General features: G+C 35.9%; 3 protein-coding genes across 6 annotated transcripts in view; all 3 read right to left on the bottom strand.

Annotated features, from left to right (window-relative positions):
* osp (myosin phosphatase Rho interacting protein outspread) overlaps positions 1–21,326 on the bottom strand; it is a 398,510-nt gene that overhangs the window by 146,327 nt on the left and 230,857 nt on the right. The window lies entirely within an intron of this gene.
* LOC117996678 (leucine-rich repeat-containing protein 74B-like) lies at positions 8,768–10,438 on the bottom strand. Its single transcript, XM_034984802.2, has one exon. The coding sequence runs from the start codon at positions 10,423–10,425 to the stop codon at positions 8,773–8,775; it is 1,653 nt and encodes a 550-aa protein (XP_034840693.1). The 5' UTR covers positions 10,426–10,438; the 3' UTR covers positions 8,768–8,772.
* On the bottom strand, positions 11,299–13,033 carry LOC117996676 (leucine-rich repeat-containing protein 74B-like). The gene has a single exon (XM_034984801.2). The coding sequence runs from the start codon at positions 12,970–12,972 to the stop codon at positions 11,299–11,301; it is 1,674 nt and encodes a 557-aa protein (XP_034840692.1). The 5' UTR covers positions 12,973–13,033.

Below are 21,326 nucleotides of genomic sequence, written 5' to 3' on the forward strand. Positions count from 1 at the left end.
AACATAAAGGTGTGAAAACATAAAGGTGTGAAACAGTTTTATAGCAGTGACAGGTTAGCATTTGACTGCGACTTTATATAAAACTATACATACGGCTATACCTACGCTATCTCGAAGGCTACCGGAAAATGCCTTCTCTAATTTGTTCCATAAAATGCATAACTATTCAGTTATTACAGACCTATCCGGTTATTCAATATATATCACATTTTACAACCTATAACCTACCTAAACCTTTATTCAGGCAGTCGGGCGAAACCGCGGGCATCATCTAGTAATATTGTAAATGCGAAAGTAAACACACTTTTGCATTTTTACGTTTGTTGGTGTGTCCTATCATCACGCCGCAACGTTTTTGCATGGATACAGTTAAAGACATAGAATGTCATAAAGTAATCTTTATTCCGAAAAATCAAAAAGTTCCCCCGTCATTTTTGAACCTTAAATCCTCACGGACAAAGTCGTGAGCATCAGCTCATATAAAAACGCTGCGTTCGAATGTGTTTTTACGCCCGTGTTTTTCAAACAAATAATAGTCATTAGTAGTGTCGCTACACTTAAGTTCTAGCCGTTCTCGTTACAAAACTATACTAGATTGAAACTTGGATAAATGGGTCGGACTTCCGTTGACGAAATACCTCTTATTTATATCTGTATTTAACTTGTAATAGGTAATTATTATTCTTAGACCTTGCAGGTACATTAAATTACTAGAAATTCATATTGAAATTTTTAGCACAGTAAATTTTTATTACAGGTTTAGAGCGACTTGCATATTATGAATGCGAAAGTATGTCTGTATGTAATTTTTATGGTCCATTAAATTTTATACAGCGATATCTTTTGCCCCGTATACGCGGTCATAGAGTATTTTTCCTGGAAAATCAGTTTCCACGAGATTTTTAAAAACTTCACAAAAGTCCACGCGGATGAAGTCGCGGGCAACATCTTGTTGATAAATAAGTACCTATCTTATAAACTCAGTACGAAACGATTAACTTTGCCATGACATTGCAAAGTATAAAATTCACGTACCTATCAATTTTTTGAAGGTGTCCGCCGTATAAACAATTTACATAATCAACCATATTTAAAGTTTATAACGTAAAAAGTAAAAACCCTTATTATTTAAGTCGGCATTCTGTAAAGCATCATAACTTTAAGTAAGCCATACGTCTAAATTTTCATGGATTTGTCCTATTTTTCATATAATTTGACACATCTTTTATTATCTACCACATAACCGTAAGATCGGAAAGGGTATATATGATTTTTGTTCGACGAAAAAGGTTCCAACCAAAAAAACCGGCTTTAACAGCTAATGTGAATCTTTTAAAACATCTAAATATATATAGGAAAAGTCGTTCTACCTATACTATCTACTACAATAATTATTAATATGAGTCGATTAGATTGCTTGCAAATTTATTTTTTCAGCCAAATAGGTGTTACTAGTCTATAGCACGCTCTTCAACCGCGTTGCAAAAGCCGGAAACGCCGCGAAACGTTAGTAAGGATGGTTCATCATCATCATCATTGTTTAAAAATGTTCACAGTTATCATGGCGCGAATAAAAAGGGAGTTTATAGTAGCTGTGAGTTTGAAAGAACACGTGAGCAAAGTGTATCTCAAATCAAGAAAGACTAAGATGCGTCAATGGACAATTTCTTAGTACATATATATAAGATAATTTATAAGTTTAGGTTAAAATAAAATAATGATTAGTCATAATTAGGCTAGATCGTAATACAATTGAGTAGCTAATTGGCATTCAATAATAAGGGGGGAAAAATAGTAGCTGTGCTTCAGCGTACATTACAAGTGGGGAAATTTCATTCAAAATAATAATCATTTCCTACATTGTCCTAGATTTGCAATTTTGTGGAATCCCTATTCAAAAATCCAGCTTTCCTGAGCCTTATTCATGAAAAAACTCAAGCCCGCGGGGTTTTCGTAAATTGCCCATACACGCCGTTTTCGGTCGTCGTAACATTCGATCTGATAAAGAATTGAATTCATTTATACCTTCAACGTTTACAAAGCGGGTACACCGCTTAGCAATCGTACAGTTCCGTATGAACATCACAAAGTCAAAGCTATTTATTAAACAAAAGGTACTATTCTACACTCTTTGATTGTTCATTGTTGAATTTGTAAGATGATTGATATAAAATTAGTTACGTAAACTAAAAACTAAAGCTAAGAGGGTTTCAAATGCACCATGGTCTAAGAAGAATTCCACAACAAACTCAGCCTAACTAACAAGCTGTTAATGCAACTAGTTCCCAAACTTTCTTATCACTCAAATAATCCTTTAGTGTGTAATAGGATTTTCAATAAGCATTTTTACTTTCGCTGAGCAACAGTAGAGGCATTGCGGTAAAGATTCTCGAACTAAAGTGTTCTCAATATCAATTTGAAGCAATAGGCTTCTCCTTTCTTCATCTTTTCTTTGGATGAATTAATGAAGATTTCCCAAGATTAGGTTAAAAGAGAACTTTTCAGGCAAGAGACTTCACCGCAAAAGAAGCAAATGGTTGGAATGTGTAATGAGTGGATATTGGAAAGGCTTAGGTCAGAAAATTTAAAGAAGTAGCCATAGATCTTAATTCTCGCAAAATGATGGTAAAGCACTTGTCTACGACTAGTAGTTTGAGGATACACTTAAGCGTGTTCGTGCAAAATGGGGCAGAGTTGCTCACGTACCTATCTCTCCCAACTGTATGATACCTAAACGGTGGAATATATTTCCGTATTGATTTATGGCATACGAAAATCGCATGTTGTGCACTGACTTTCGGTTTCGAGTTGTAAATTGAAACATGGGCGTGAATTATTCTTCACGTTTTTGCCAGAAATGAAAAATGGCATGTTATAACGTATGATACGCACAATTCATGTATACGGATATCAGCAAGATTACCGGTACAGTGGAAAATAAAACTCTACAAATCAGTTGAAGGAGTGCTTACGAGCACGAAGAATATCGTTATCATTTTTTTTGTTGAAAAATAAAAAGGTACATACTAATAAGTCATTTTGTTTTTTGTTGTTTCTGTTTTTTATTGTTTATTAACTCTATTATTTTATTTTTTGGTATTTTTATATAAATATTAATTGTAAACGTGTAATAGCAATGAGATAGATGGATGAGAAATAAAGTTTAGGATAACAACATTAATTACAAACTAGCTGATGGCCGCAACTTCTTCCGCGTGGATTAAGGTTTGTAAAAATTTCGTGTGAACTACTTGATTTTTTGGGTTAAAGGCTAGCTTTAACCCAGAAAACCGGGCGAAGTCGCGGGCATCATCTAGTTATGTAATAAAACACCCATAAATACATAAAAATACTTTCCACCATTGATTTATATATTACTTCGTAAGGACAGGGCCATTGAACAAGCAAAATGGCACGGACTCATTGGTCCTAAAATGTTTGTTTAGCACCAATGCAACCTCAGTGACGTCTGGATTTCAAACGGGTCGTTCATTAGTAGGTATCTAAGAGGTGGCGCTGATTTATTTGGTTCCAAAACCGTGAAAATTTTTGTTCGCTTGGGTATATCTTGTCATTTATATCGATGCTTTCCATAGATTAAAATCTACTCCATGGATACAAGTTCGGCAAGCTGACCACGGAGAGAGCTAAGTGCGCAAGAATTAGTCACAAACGGGAATCTAACCCGGGAACCCCGCCATACGACGCGATGGTTGTTAGATAAAAACAGGTACTCAGGTACTCAGGTAGGTAGGTGTATTTGAAAGTAAAAGTAGCGACGTGTGGCGAACAGTTGAAGAAGCGACGACATCCGAATTCCTAATCGAGCGCTATGCGGTTGCCGCCACAGAAATCTTAATAACGTAATAGAAATGGCATCAGAATGATTCTATGAGATTTAACATCTCATCTAATCATACTAAAACGGTGCGGTGTTAGCCTCAAACAGAAAAATAATTCAAAAGAACATATCTCTAGCATCCAAAGCAACGTAAATTAAACTGTATGTAAGTTGGAACAACGCAATAATGCTCAACGATCATTGCGGCGATTATCTCACGCTTCTGTAACATTTCTATGTTTATTCTGATTTCGGTGGTTTCTAGTTGATACCCACGCGTGCACCCGCTAACTTTCTATTGATAAACATACACACGCCGAATACTTTCAACTTGCACTCGGACTTTCAACAGAAGATATGTTACAATGACGACGACTGAGTACCGATGACAGTTCTAAGTTTTGGAGTTTATATTAATCATAAGCTTTGAAAGACACGTCCTAGATAAATATATTGATATGAGACATCATCATCGTCTCAAACTATCGCTACTGAACACGGGACTCCTCTCAGAATGTAAGGATTTAAGCACACTATAGTTCATCACGCTGAAGTGCGGATTGCCAGATTTCACTCACCTTTCAGAATTTTATAGATAATTCTCAGGCATACGGGTTTCCTCAAGATGTTTTAATTCTACAGTCTTGGACTGTCATAATAAACGAATGTATAAAACGAACTATTAAAATTGTATGAGTAAAATTGTAATATTAGTAATTGTAATTGTAATCTTTAATCAAAGATCAAAATCAAAGTTTAAATATTGATTAAATGGTCGCTACTAGTCTATACTTAATACACAGAGTGGTAAATTAAAACTACCTGACTATTCGTAAACACTTGTAAAAAGTTTACATGAATAAAAAAACATTATATTCTAAGAGTATTATAAAGAGGTAAAGTTTGTAAGATTTTTGTAGAGGGTAATCTCTGGAACTACAGAACCGATTTTTAAAATTCTTTGACCAGTAGAAAGCTACGTTATTCCTGAATCCTGAGTGACATAGGCTATATTTCATTTCAAAAAATATAGAGATCCCTACGTAAATAGTAATAAGCTACCCGTGCCTGTCGCTAGTTGATATTACGTTTAATACGGTACGGTAGTTATTGATATTATGATATATTCAAGTATAACATAATAAAAACTTGAGTCGAAGTTATAACAATCGATTTATCACATGCCTCTGATTCCATAAATATTCAAGAGTGAAGGAAAAAACCGTATAATGTGTTAATTGTAACTTATAAATGTAACTTATTAACACATTATGTGGTTCCATGAATAGATACCTCTTACTTATGAAATACCACGGATTATTCTGCCGGTGCATACCTGAAACAAGATAAGTTACTTATAAAAAAATTATACACACTTTAAAAGTTAAAGAGTTGAATAATTTAATGCTCTAAGCGTATTTTTATGAGGTTTCATGATGGTGGTTTTTAGGGTTTCGTACCTCAAAAGGAAAAACGGAACCCTTATAGGATCACTTTGTTGTCTGTCTGTCCGTCTGTCTGTCAAGAAACCTACAGGGTACTTCCCGTTGACCTAGAACCATGGGCAGGTAGGTAGGCCTTATAGCATTAGGGGAAAAATCTGAAAATCGTGAATTTGTGGTTACATTATACAAAAAAAAATTGTAGTCATAAACTAATAATTAGTATTCTAAATTTTCGAAGTAAGATAACTATATCAAGTGGGGTATCATATTATGAAAGGTCTTCACTTGTACATTCTAAAACAGATTTTTATTTATTTTTATGCATCATAGTTTTTGAATTATCGTGCAAAAAGGCGAAAAAATACGATTGTTGTACGGAATCCTCGTTGTGCGAGCGTGACTCGCACTTAGCCGATTTTTTCTTGCATTAGCAGTAGCGAGAGGGCGGAAGGTGCACAGCGCATGCTGCACGTTGGACCATACTTTATCTGATTTGGCGGATTTCTAAAAAACCAAACTTAAGCAACGTCTAAAACCCCGGAGAGGTTTTCTGCGATTTGTTAACCTTTTAAATTAGCAAAGGAAAAACCTTTTCATCATCATCATCATCTCAACCCATCGACGGCACACAACTGAGAACTGGTCTCCTCTCAGTATGAGAAAGGTTTAGCTGGTCAAGTGCGGATTGGTAGATTACACACACCTTTGAGAACATTATGGCGAATTTCAGGCATGCAGGTTTCCTCACGATGTTTTCCTTCACCGTTATAACGAATCATGTTTAATTTCTTAAAACGCACATGGCTTCCGAAAAGTTAGAGGTGCGTGTCCGAGACCGAACCCCCGACCACCCGAATAGGAAGCGGAAGTCTTAACCACTAGGCTCTTACGGCTCTTTAACGATTGTCAAAATATTTGAACACCCAATAAAATCATAGAAATGTCGTCAAGTAGCGAAATAACTGTGTAGGTAAGTACAACGCTGACAGTTGGAATACTTGTAAAGCGACACTAGATCCAGATTACAGTGCCGTTGCGTACGGTTCAGTTTTTTATAGCTCACTTTTTACGGCTTACGAGTAACTCGTGGACATGCATTCTACCAACTCTCGGATACGGTGGTGGCTGAGGAACGAAGTCTAAGATCAGGGTATGCCAAAGTGGTGTGGGGCGCAACATTTTGTTTTTATTAGACGATAGGCATAAAAAAGCCGTGATATCCGGTGTTACGACATCCGCGTCCTATTCGGGAGGTCGGGAGTTCGATCACGGGCACAAACCTGTAACTTTTCAAAATTATGTGCGTTTTAAGAAATTAAATATTACTCGCTTTAACGGTGAAGTACATTGTGAGGAAATCTGCATGCCTGAGAGTTCTCCATAATGTTCTCAAAGGTGTGTGAAGTCCGCCAATCCGCACTTGGCCTCTGTTGAATTTCGAATCTCGAATCTGTTACCTTTCCACGCCCATCAATAAACTCTCAAACTACTGAACTGATTTAAATAATTCTTTCACCATTAGAAAGCTTCTTTATCCAGAAGTAAAATAGGATATATATTTATATATTTATAGGTACTTATATCAAAATTATCACCCAAGCCGGGCGGTTAGATAGTTTACCATAAAATTAGTATCCTAGCGGGTGTAGTAGAAGGTCTGTTGAGGCACAGTTCATGACAGTTAGGGAAATTCTACCAAAACGTCGAGGTTTCGACGCTTGGATGAATTCTACGTCACTGGCAGTTCACCATCAAAATGTTAGTACATTTGACGCAAGTAGCCCTAAAGTAGCCCTATTTTGCTTTGACTTTACGTCACCATAGTCTAATATTTGACATACTTATCGTCTTTTTTCAGGGTCATATCGAGAGTTCCTTCACTCTAGTTGAGGTAAAACCATCGATGTGGTAAACCACTGAATAGAACAATGGATATGTCATTTTCTTTCGTCAGCTCCTACAGTATACTCGTAAAGTTTTCTGGAAATCTTACATCAGATGACTTAAGAATGTAACACGGCGGTGTTCCGTTTGGACGGTATTATCTAGGCGCGGATTGTTGGACGCCAATAAATAATAATAAAGTGGACACGCGCGCGTTGCGTGACGCACGCTACCGGCCGCGCGGACTGCAGACGCGTCTCCATTGCACATAGGCACGGCAAAACAATCGGCCAAAAGGTTACTTATCGCATATCAATCTGCCGTCCTTTTGCTGACAAGCGGCTAGCCCCAAAAAGTAGTTTTTGAGTTATCACCAGGGTTGGCCCACTTTTTAGCAAAATTACAGATATTTATGGGCGCCGGTAATCATTTGAGACTTGGAGATCCGCCAGCTCGTTTATTCACAAACAAGTGCCGGTTTCGATCTGCAGCTTGAGAATTTAGATTTTCTAAATAGGTTTTTTTTTTAAATAAAGCTAAGTCTGTAAGCAATTTAGCGTTCCTAAAAATTGACATGTAAGAAACCTATAAGAAGTATTTTAAAAGGAAAGTATTTAAATAATTCTTCCAAATTAGCGAGTTTCCACCTATTGTTACTAACTGCAGGCTCAAGCATTACTGATATTAAGCATTGATAGCCTAGGTCTATGAAAGTTATTAAACACTATCTAATGCCTGGTCGGCGTTACAATGCGACAAGCACGCTACATATCGACGTTAAAGGTGCTATGAAGGGCCTATTTCTGAAATTTCGTGGCGAAATCCTAATTAAAATAACAACACCGGGCTCAGGGTAATACAGCCCGGATAAAAAGGCTACGCCCGTACCTTCGTTTGGCTTTTATCCAACCAGAGAAGACCCGGGCTCCTGCTGCAAGTGTCAACAATCACTGTACAAAGTTTCCACTCCATAAATGGTGAACGATACGCGAACGCATAGGTAACGAACGGACAAACATTTATATATAATTTTTTTATTACATATTATAAATAATATGTATGGATTTAATAATAAGTAGATGTGTGATGTAGCATGTATCGCGACGTATGATAATGGGCACAGTTCTCGCGCCCGGCTTTGTCTTCACGATGTAAATCACTCTTTCTCTAAAATGGAACGCGTAACCTCACGACGCGGTATTGGATAATATAAAATAACAATATACCTGTACTCAAAGTATGAAATGTGCGGTAAACAAATTAAGCCATTATCACAGAGACGAATTTTTTTCGTGTTAGGGCATAATCCATACTAATATTATAAATGCGAAAGTGTGTCTGTCTGTCTGTCTGCTAGCTTTTCACGGCCTAACGGTTCAACCTATTTTGATGAAATTTGTTACAGAGTTAGCTTACATCCCGGGGCAGGACATAGGCTACTTTTTATCCCGGAAAATCTAAGAGTTCCCATGGGATTTTAAAGAAACCCAAATCCACGCGGACGTTAGTTATGGAATAATAAATAAAAGTTCTATATAGTAATACTTTATTCTAAAAATAGAACTAATCTTATAAAACAGAAAAACAATTACAACTATCAAATCATTTTTTCTTTTTCTTCTTTTTACTATCCTTTACATCTGGTACGATTACTTCCGGAGGCGGTGAAGGAGGCAATTTCTTATCAGGCCATTTCCGGTGGACGTAATCTGCCAACATGACTAGATGAATCGTCTTTTCTTTCTTCTTACTGGGGCCGGGGAAACTATTCACGATCTCCTCTATCAAATCCGCATCTAAACTAGTAGCACCGAGCGTCTTAAGTACACGTGAAAATTCTTTTATTTCTAACGGCTTTTCATATTTGCATATTTCTAAAAATACTAGAGCTATATCTACGCTTGACTTTTTACCTTTGTTACATAGAAATTCAGCTCTCCTTAATACTATTTCTCGCATATCGCCATTTGCTGAAACAAACTTAGGTATCACTTCTCCCCATTTTATAACTGCATTTTTCCGAGATTTCATAGCCAATATTTTATCTTTCAATTCAATAAATTCAGCCGTCACTAAAACATTTTCAAGAAAAAGATTTTGTAATTTTACTTTACGTATCTTTAATTTTGATAGCAAAAACAAGGCATTATCCGGTGTCAAAGGATTGTATGAAAGATCCAGAGTTGTTACCTTACTAGTTGATAAACTTCCCGCTATTTGGGTAACCTCGTCTGACAGTCTATTATTATTTAAATAGAGTGATCTTAAATTTGGAGCTTTCATAAGCTGCTTAATAGCACTACCTATACGAGGGCCAGTTAAAGAATTCCATGACAAATTTATCTCTTCGAGTTTGGTATTTGTTGATAGCATATTGCACAAATTAAAAATCGCATTAGGTGAAAATATGGTATTCCAAGACAAATTGAGATGAGTCAGCTTGTTGTGTGTTTCAAATGCAGAAGTAAGCGTAACTAATGATTTTGCTGTCAAACTATTATGGCTGAGGTTAATATTTGCTATATCAAAGCCTAAAAAGATTGCTTTCGATAAGTACTCCACACCAGCATCAGTCAGACAATTTTTAGTGAGATTTATTTTGCGTAGAGTGCGATTGACATGAATGTTTGCGAGCAAACGCCTGGCGCCTTCAGGTCCGATCCGACAACCGTGTAAATTCAACTCCTCCAGACTGATATTCCTAACAAACATCTCACCCAAATGATAACATCCGTCTTCGCTTATCCAGTTATCTGTTAAATCTAATACTTTAACCAATCTATTATTATTTAGAGCCATTGCGATAGCTCGAAATCCCAGTGGGTGAATTCCGTAATATCTTAAATCTATCTCGCGATCTAAAAGATTTCTGTAAAAACATCGAATGGGACAGACGCACATCTCTTTACATAAATCTAGGTAAAGTTCTTGGCCATCGTCTGATTTTGGTATAATCTTGGGTGCTGGATTCAATAGTGCCTCCTTGATGCCAGGGTCGGGAACAGACGGATAATTGTAATAAGGATGACGAAACACTGAACTCACAGAGAGCGGTACATATTTAGCACAAATTTCGCCACTCCCAGGGCTGTACAAATCTTGTTCATACAGCAGCCGCTTCACATTTTCCTCTGGAATTTCTGCGTTTAACGATGACCACTCTTCAATGGGCGGCTCTTCAGAAAAAAATGATTCCACTTCATGAATCACTTCAAGTTCCAGAGAAGTTTGTTCTATACTAACACTTGAAGACATTTTTACTATGGACTACAAGATATGTACATGTAACGAAATTATTGTTTGTAAATAAAACTTCATATAATTAATCTTTTTTTACAACTAAATTGCACCCTCAGACATGGTCATTCAGAGCAGCAGAATTTGGGCAAACGTCGCAAACGTCAATATTTTATTTTTCAGTTTCTTTTTTTCCAAACTCACTGAAATAGACATAATTATACAACAAAGTACGCTGGAAGAGGTGTGCCATACAAAATGACAGTTATTTTTGTGCCGATTTGGTCGAGCGTACCGGGAATTAAAATTGACGTCTCAAATGATCTATGATCTTCGTGTTGACAGTTGTCTCGCCACTAACATTTAGTTCCGAGTACGCTCACATGACGCTCATTGCTGCTATCAGCGCCAAAATGGCGAAAATTCAAGTTGTTTCAAAAACAGTTCGGCAATCGCAAATCCAGCATGTATTAGCAGAAATCAATCTTATCATACCTTCTTAGTGAAAACTGAAACTTAATACAACCACTACGTGTTTTAGATTTCACAGTTTTTAGATTTTGTAACAGTACTATATTTTTTCTATACTCTAAGTTCTGCAGGCCATAGATATTACCACCCATTCATACCATTTTTCTAATATTTATATAACAGATTTGTTATTTAAAACAGTTTCTACAAAAAAAATTGTTTTCGAGTATAACTCTGTACATGAAAAACACATTATAATAATAAAATGTATTATAAAATAACATGACGTAACAATTACATAAAAAGAACATAAGCAAAACAGTAGTGTAATAGTGTACCCGTATATTATGAATAATTATCAAAATAAACAATAGAAAATATTGCGAGTGAAAATAAAACCTAAAGAAGAGACAAGTAAATTTATTTTTTGCCTTGCCTTTTCCCTTTCTTGTTTGGTTTAGGTTCAGGCGGTAAAGGCTCTGGTTCGGGCTCGGGAGGCGGCGTCACCGGCAGCTTACGATCTGGCCATTTCCTCCGAATAAAATCAGCTACAAGATTGATATTTATATTCTTAAACTTAGCACTCTTCGGGCCAGGAAAAGCATTAACCATTTCATTAATAAGATCACTATCAAGAGGGGCTCCTGTTGCAGTTAACGCGTCTTCAAAATCTTTTGAATTCATAATGTTTATGTTGTCCTTTTCCATTTGCAGTATTACAAGAGCAACATCGACTTTTCTTTTCTTACCTTTCATTGACAGAAATTCAACGCGATTAAGAACTAGATCTCTCGCATCTGGTTCGTTAGCTTGAAAATCGCCACTAACCCCTCCATATGTTATAACAGTGTTCAATTTCGACTTCATGCCTTTAATCTGGTCAAGAAGCAATAAAAATGCTCCATCTACTAATACTCCATCTAGTAAAAGATTTTTAATTTTTACTGAATTGAGTTTCATTTTTTGAAGAACTTTTAATGCGTCCTCGCGCGTTAATGGATTATAAGACAATATCAGTGTCTCCATTTTTTTAGGTTTCGCCATAAGCCCTACAAAATTCTGAACGCCCTCGCCCGATAACATATTATTACTCAGATCTAATACACGTAAGCTAGGAACTTTAAAAATTGATTTTATTGCAGTTCCGATGCGACTACTGGCTAGCGAGTTCCAAGACAAATACAACTTCTGTAAAACTTTACTTTCTCCTAACATATTTAATAAATTAACTGTTCCTACTAATGGAGCATAGAGATTATTCCAAGAAAGATCCAATATTGTTAATTCATTATGATTTTCAAAAGATTCAGCTAAAATGTTAGCTGATTTACCGCTAATATTATTATAGCTTAGATATATTTCTTTCACATTAATGCCTCGGGATACTGCAAATGCTAAATGTTCCACGCCTATGTCTCCTATTGCATTTTTGTTTAAATTCAAAGCTCGAAGATCTGTATTGCGCTGCAATCCAGCAAACAACAATTTAGCTCCCTTCTGTCCAACTTTACATCCCGATAAAATTAATTCTCTTAATGTAAAGTTGCTTTTAAGCATTTCCCCCAAATGAAAGCATGCATCATCATTCAAAAAGTTATCAGTTAAATCAAAGGTGGTCACGTTTTGGTTGTAGCTTAGTGCCATGGCCATCGCTCGAACACCAAAAGGTTGTACACAATAATACTTTAAGTCGATTTGATCAGTGAGTAATTCTCTATGAAATTTCATCACTGGACATTGTTTCATTTCTTTACAGGTTGCCAAATATAGTGCTTGGCCGTCATCTGGATACTCGATCTTTTTTTCTGGTGTTAGTAAAGCTTCTTTGATACCGGGATCGAGAACACCCGGGTAGTTAAAATAAGGATGCCTAAGAACAGAGCTGGCTGACATAGATACGTATTTAGTACATATTTCTCCACTGCCTGGATCATATAAACCCTCTTCGTATAGAACCCGTTTACGATTTTCCTCAGGAAGTTCCATCACCAGGGAAGACCATTCGTCCATAGGAGGCTCCTCGGAGCTTTCCTCGACAGGCGCTACATAAATATATTCGGTTTTAGTTTCTTCTTTTGAAGATTCTGAAGACATTTTTAAGTAGAAAAAGTAAAATCACTAATAAAAATAACAATGGTAATGAAAGTTATATTGATATCAAATAAATTATAATACATCTTTTAGTAAACCACTCGTGAAAATAAAGTAAACATAATATCAACGCATATATAATAGATCCGTGACACGAATCGACAATGAATCGACATCATAGCTACTGTCGTGTCAACTAATTGTCATTTTGACTTATACTTTTTGCATTCTTTTTTAAAATTGAAAACTTCATGAATATAAATAATTTGTACCCACTTGTATCATATTTGTACCTTTCAATTTTCTAACATAGAGATCATAAAACTGTAATATTTAAACCAGTGCACTTTACTTTTGCTAAAAAAAATAACTCTTTGATCTGATTGAGTGTATTCTAACCATGTTATACTATTTTTATGATTCTAACAAACACGAACAGTTTTATAATGAACGATAAATCTGACCAGTATTTCCTCGCGGAGGCTCGATCCAAGTTGTAATAAAGCGGACATGTAATAGAGATGAGTTAAATTCGCCAGTAAATTACCAGCGGGCAACCAGCAATAAAATATTCAATAGAGCTACCCAACATAAAGTATGGAGTAAGGAGGTCCGTAATTTATGTATAGGTGCTTAAAAAGACTTGCGAGGGTTTAACAGAGGTTTAATTACAACTGTCGATCGTAAGCTGCGCACGCAATTGTAAGGCATGGACGTTCGAGGATAATTGCTAATGTGTTTAGTGTTGACTGTTTGTTGCAATACGTGCAGTGCTTGGTTTATTGTAATTTATTCATCTTTGGTTTGTTTTTATTCAAAAGAGTTTTCGAGTTTCTATGACGGGTGAATCTTCCTGTATTTTTGCCTAAATCTATAATCTGTAATCTATAATCTGTACTTAGTCTTCCTGTATTTTTTTCTGATTGTATGAGTATTTCTTCAGCATCTAAAATAGCATCTTCATTGTAGTCTTCTAAATACATAAAAGGAAAAGGTGACTGACTGACTGACTGACTGACTGATCTATCAACGCACAGCTCAAACTACTGGACGGATCGGGCTGAAATTTGACATTCAGATAGCATAAGCTAGTTTCATAATAGTTGTTTTGAGTTTTTTGCGTTTCCTTGATTCCAGTGTTAATTTTGAGTACTGTATGAAACAGTGATCATTTTTACAATAATTATTATCACTCGTTAAAATTTTCTAAAGTTTAATTCTTTAAACACTACAATACAGTATATTTAGTACTCTCTTTAGGTGTGTATACAGTATATTTATGATTATTGTAATTACATGATTAGAATAACGGATAGGTTCATAATATGTCGGAATCTTCTCTTTCGTAACCCGACATCAACTCTAGGTCGAACGTGCCCTGAGGCGGGAATAGTTAGATTAAACTCAGCTCACTTTAGTGTTAATCTGTACAAACTATATAGACCATAACACAATTTATATTTATTTCAATCTAAGTTCTGAATATCATCACAGATGGACTGCTGGAGAACATTATTGTAATAGACTATGCTACAGTATTTTTTCGTATTTTTTTTCTTTTATACCTATTTTTTGAGCGTATACTTTTTCCTCTTTTCCTGTAACGTAGTATACAAGACGCACCGCATAGTAGCACCAATTACAACAAAGCAAAAAGAAAGGCAAACGGAAAAATAAGCCAATCTGAGTACAGACTACCGATCTAGACCAGTCTCTGAAAACAAAACGTAGATGTTAACGAACAGCAGTAGATGACACAACTGTTTGTCTGTTCGCTACATAATTATAGGTATATGAAAAGGGTGGTCTGTGTAGGTGCTGAATGTGAATGTATTTCACAAACAAAATACATTCTGTTTAGGACCCCGTTATCCGTACCCTAATGGTGGAAACAGCACCCTAGTACCCCGCTGTCCATCCGTCTGTCTGTCAGCGGCTGTATCTCGTGAACCGTGAAAAAAAAATGGCGGCCCGTTACCAATACCGTACATCATTTTTTTATACCATCTTTTATTCTTGTAGAATGTGTCTAGAAACTCTTCGGTCCCGAGCCGAAGCTCAGTGAAAGTTCAGCCGCAGGGCACGGAAATGAGCGGCCAGCGGAGGCGTTGCTGACTATGACGTTGAAGACATCATCGCAGATAAACAGCTAAAGCTCAACCATTGATATAAATTCCAGATACAGGCAGTTTCTTTGTAAAGTTCTCATCACATAATTTTTAGGGACCTATCTATGTTATAGATAGGCTCTTCTCAGACCTGGGCGCGTTTGGAACCCTCGTAGCTTTAGTTTTAAGTTTGCGTGATAATTATCATTACTTTTATTACCTATTTTGAATAAATTATTTGAATTTTAATTAGATTTTTTTTCCTTATTATTGAGTGCCAATTAGCTACTCAATTATATTACGATCTAGCCTAATGTATGACTAATAAGTAATTTTATTTTAACCTAAACTTGTAAATTATCTTATATACTAAGAAATTGTCCACTGACGCATCTTAGTCTTTCTTGATTTGATATTACACTTTGTTCACGTGTTCGAAATTTGAATTTGAATTTTGAATTTCATCAAGGCCTATTAAAAGATTTCGAATAATTTTGAGTCTTTAATGACCACCGTTATGTCCCCATTTTTACGTAGATAAATTCTATTTTTAACAATTGTATAATCAACAAATGGTTATTAATACTGAAAATAAGAAACATGCATCTAGTATGATTGATAAGACATCAATGAATTTAGGTACTAATGTTTTAAAATATATTTTTCCTGCCGAGAAAATTCGGTAAATATTCTGCAGAAGCTCTTAAAAATTTGCTAAACTTTCAGTGAAGAAATATATCAAGCACGGTATACCTATTACATTAAGTTGCTTTGTATCTTGTTGCTTTTGTGAATGAGTTTCTTGCTATTCAATATCAACGTGCCACTTGGTACCCATCCATCAAACATGTCTACAGGTACAGGTACAGCAAAGTGATCAGTGTCATGTACCTCGAATCTTGCGTTGTTCAATTTGAAGATAGATGACATTTTCAAATCAGAGGTATAATGCTTATTTGCATTAATAACTTTCAATTTTGTTAAGCTCACTGCTTATGTTTATTCATGGTAGTGTTTTTATGCTTAGATTAGCCGCTATCGGTATTTAAACTTGTTGACTGATTTACCGAACAGCTTCTTGTGGCGTTGGTTTATCAATTTCGGTTTACTAATCATCAGTTTCTAGTAGATTGATATTGCTCTCCAATTTTTAAAACTTAATGGTGGAGGTATTATTGAAAATTATAAAATGGTCATGGCCTACTACTAATAGTTTATTCGGCCTCTTATTCAGAGAGTCCGGAGTTTCCTCCCGGGCTCGCCTTTCGGAGCTGCTCTTCGGAGTGATAAGCGTTTTAAGCAATTAAATATGACTTGGTTCAACGGTGAAGGAAAAAAATCGTGAGAAAACCTGTCTGAAAATTTTCCATGGTATTCTCAAAGGTACCTATATGAAGTCTGCCAATCCGGACATTTCTTCCTAGTGGGTGTGCGAATGGCAAAACAGATAGAATGGCACAACTGCTTCTCAAGTTTAAACTGACTGTCTTCTGCTTCTGCAAGGGTTCTTTTCTCTGGGGTTGCTAATAGTCATGAGTTTTTTCAATTATCACTGCAAAGTTAAGAGCATCTTAAATATTGAGTCACTGTTTATTGGACAAATGTCAAAAATATGGCAAATAAAACATAAGCTCCTCTTAAAGCTTAAGATGCTTTTCAGTATTCGCCGTTGAGCGTTGAGTTTGATCACAATTGCTTTTGTCCGGTTTCGGAATGCCGCGATAAAATTTATTGCGGTCCAGTGAAACTAATCGAATTGGGGCGCGGTCGCTAAGTCGTCTAATTAATAGAATTTGTCTGCCGCTACATTGTTAACCTCGCTATTATCCTTATCGGGACCATGTTTCAGGCCACGAAGTGGACTTTCGTTTGGTTAATTGACTAGTACCTATACTTCTGCTTCGCTATTTGGAACTTAACAACTTTCTCTAGTTTGTATCGCCTGTGACAAAAGTAATACGACATTGTAGAGACGTTTAACATTTAACTTAGTATTTTCAGGACTAGTTTTATTAATTTCTACCATATTCAACTCTCGTCTTCTACTGTAACAATGTTGTATTTTGGTTCTTATGTTCTATTTTGATTTTACGTTTTTCTGTCTAACTTTATCTGGACAGAAATCTATTCCAATATAAATGCGAAAGTGTCTGTCTGCTAGCTCACAGCCCATCCGCTTAACCGATTTTGAGGAAATTTTATGCCGGAAAATTAAAGAGGCCCCACGGATTTTTAAAAAACCTAAATCCATGCGGGCTTTAGGTCTACTAGGTCTAAATCGCGGGCATCATCTAGGTACCGATAATTTTAATAAAAAAGTATATTTTTATGTGAATTCACTTGCTTTGATTTGTTAAACTGTTAGTATACTATGAAACAAGTTAGGTAGGTACTAACGAGTAGAAATACATTTCTAGTTAAGATTCATCTTAGTCTGAGTAGGTAGTCATCCTTTAGATTAGACATAACTTGCAAAACCATGCAAAATTATTACAATAGGTACTCTTAAACAACGAAACATGAACTTTCAATAATAACAATTATAAACAAGAAAGTGTATCTAAATCGAGAAACGCCAGCAAGTTAGTTTTACCGGCAAATTTATATTGCAGTTTAAACAAAATAAATCATCTGCGGCTATAAACTCATAACAGCTGCCAGTTGCCGAACGTTTGATTTAGACTAGAGAAATGGAAAGGACTATTGTTTTCTCCACGAAAATAAACTGAACTCAGATAAACTGGACCGCTTTATGCAAAACTTTTAACAATATGAATTAAGAATAAACCATATTATTATAAACATTAAAATTGAGACAAAGTTGCGTGGAAGCTATTGGCTGAGGTTTCAGTTCCCCACTTTCTGCTATTAGTGGTAGTAAACTGTTTTTTTTTAATGAAAACATTACAACAAAACTTAAAGCTAGCATTATCTAATTACTATACAAATCATGCCGGCGTGGAATGGTGCCAAGAATATTTGCTGCATTTCCGCGCAAAAAATGAGCCAGCCCATATGTCACCAGATGAGGCTATTAATCCCGGTGAAATGTCTCGTAATTTTTTTTTAGCACAGACTCCATGGCCCCAGAGTCTCCACGGCAAACAGAACAAAAACGTAACTCTCGATAAGAGAGGCATACTTGTGCCGCTTGCCATTTTCAGCTGCTTCTGCTGCGGCCCCCGGTCTTGCTGCTGTCTCCCTGATATGACACGGGGCCAATGTGTCAACGCAAGTTGCGTCCCACATTAGCACCCGTCCCCGTTCCCAGGGAACCAGCGTCAATCCATCAGGTCTCTTGCCATCATCCCGGCTAATCTCTGCCGGCTCAATGAACGAAGGAATGAAAGAACGAAATAAGAAATCATCGTTTATGTCATCATGTTCTGATGGATTACAGATAAAAAAAATACAAAAGTATTACAAATTATAAACAGTAAAAATAATGTGCTTGTAACTCATAGTCATAATAATTATTAGCTTTTCTTAAGGTGACTTGTTGCATAACGTGGTCCACTCTGTATTTGGTTTTGAAACAGGAGACCGCCGCCGCGCTGCGCTCGCGCAGGCCAGCGCGATCACATCTGCAATTTCGCACATTTACATACAGATTGGAATCTTGTTGTTTGATATTTGTACGTTTACGACTTTACCGAACAGGTACGGAGTAAGGGACAGAATATAGACTGGTGATATCGTCGGACTTATGAAATGTCAAATGACTTTAGAAAAGCGTATTACCGATAAAATATTAAGACTTAGTAATAAGAAGAATTTGTTTTGAAGAAGAATTTTTGTACTAAGAAGTAGGGTTTGTTTTGAAATTCTAATTCATTTTGCAGTTCTCTGTCGACAGTATAAGAAAAAAAAACATCAAACAGATCAAAGAAAATAAATCAAAGAGTTCCGTTCGAAGTCTTTGATTTTCCGTGTTAAAAATTAGCTTTATGCCACAAAATTCAAACCCCTGTTTAACCCCCTTACAGGATGAATTTTCAAAAATCCTTTCACAGATGTTTACGTCATATTAGCTAACTGCATACCTCAGCCCAAACCATCCAGTAGTTTGAGCTGTACGTTGATAGATTAGTCAGACAGTCAGATTTTCCTTTTGTAATGCGTCGATCCGTTCCTCTGTTGCAACTTGCAGTGGTTACGGCATGATCGAAGGACAGACCAACAAACAAACACAATTTTGCATTTATATTATTAATGTATTGATTGGTGGTTCAAGCCACCTTTATAGCAGCTAATGAACCTACTGAATTAAAATTAACTAAGTAATTAAAGTTTTTGATTCGGATAATTAAAGATTGATTGAGCTGAGAATTAATGGCTAATTACGATTTAGCAAATTGTAAAGCATTTCGACCTCGCTCGCCCTTGCCTTTCGGTCGGGACAACTTACTAAGTACCAGCTATATACAATCAAACAAAAAATAATCTTATTCTGTATCATACAAATGTAACCAATGATTTATGGCAAATGAATAAAGCTTGGCGCGCATTGACTGTTTTAAACAACGATGAATAAAAATACAAAAAGGTATATTATTATGTTTTCTGTTAATGTTGAAGGAAACGGATGTGTCAAGCAAGGTATTGTAAAGACTGAATGTAAGGGCTGAAAAGATTGTTATATCACAGGAATACATCCTATAGTAAGTACCTACTAAATATATAAACAGGATATTAAAAAAATGTTATTAAACTTTATAATAATGCGCCTATTAGGTATCATCTAAGTAAAAAAAAAAAAAAACAAGTTCTCAATGCTTGGTCATAAAAGAAGAAATCGCTGTTAATATTATTGTTTGTTGGTTTCTTGGTTTGTTTTTCAATCACGCCGCAACGGAGCAACGCAAACGGATCAACATGATTTTTACATGATTAAAGACCTGGAGGGCGACATAGGCTACTTTTTAACCCAAAAAATCAAATAGTTCTCACGCGAGCAAAGTCACGAGCACCATATGCACCAAAATCATGTCGGAACTTTGTTGTCGGTTCCAAAATTGTGGCACCAACTACCAATTCTAAATAAATTATTCTCATGCACTTTAAATAACATGAGCGTTAATTGCACCGGACGCATCTATTGCACTATTCGAATTGACTAATACAATGACATTTATGTTAGGCCGATTTAAGTTTATTTGCGTAATAATAGTTACCACAGACTACCACCTATGGTGACAGTTACTTAAAAACTCTTAAATATTTTCATGAGACTTCAAAAACTTTTTAATTCCTCCGATCTACTACACCTCTTTAAGGTGACGCAGTACGCCCGACCGAACCTGTTTGCTTTTCACTTGACATTGTATGAGAAAGGTGAGAGGCACGATGATTTTCACCGAAATCAAGGGTTTAGGAAAAGTATTTTTGAGAAAAAACTACCGAGTTTATGTTTGCAAAGTATAGTTATTTCAACTAATGAATAAATAAACTATGTCTAATGTTCAATTTCTTTAGAATTTTCATACCCCTAATCTTATTTATTTACGCCCAAAGTTGTCATAAATTTAGTGTTAAAATCGGAATCTTTTGAGCCTCGTAACTTTAAAATCAATATTTTTTTCAATGTTTCATATATCAATAAACCTAGATAATGACGAGATTAATCGATATAATACTTAGTTTTGAGCGTACAGTATCAAGTAATGTAGTAATTACCCTCCTAAGTTTGTATAAAGAAAGCACCGTCCTGAGCCCCCTTAACTTATCACGTCGAACTAGGAATCAGCTTTGCTAATTAATATTCGGTATTCTGTGGTTTTTACCAAAAAAAAAACTTGAACCCTATTCTTATCTTATAAATTTTATCATCTTTTTGACAAGCTTCTATGACTGTCTACATATTCGCAATATCGGATGTTCGAAAAATCTTTTGATGTAATTACTGCTAACGATATCCATACTAATATTATAAATGCAAAAGTCTTTCTGTCACGTTCAAGGCCATCCGCTACTGCAATCGATATTCACGCTGGTATAAATGCAAAACTGTGTCTGTCTGTCTGTTACGTTTTCACGGCTAACCACTGAAACGATAAGGAGGTTTTATAGAGAGATATTTTGCTACTCGGAGGCGGACATAGCCTACTTCTTATTCCGGAAAATCAAAGAATTCCCAATAATTTGGTGTGCTTACTTTCGTCAAAAAATACACAGTGCGCGGTGAGCTTAAAGCTTGATTACTTACTCGGGCGGCTAAATAACAGCGCGTGCGCCTAACAAAAAACTGCA

This window comes from Maniola hyperantus, chromosome 3, assembly GCF_902806685.2.
Source record: "Maniola hyperantus chromosome 3, iAphHyp1.2, whole genome shotgun sequence".
NCBI classification, from domain to species: Eukaryota; Metazoa; Arthropoda; class Insecta; order Lepidoptera; family Nymphalidae; genus Maniola; species Maniola hyperantus.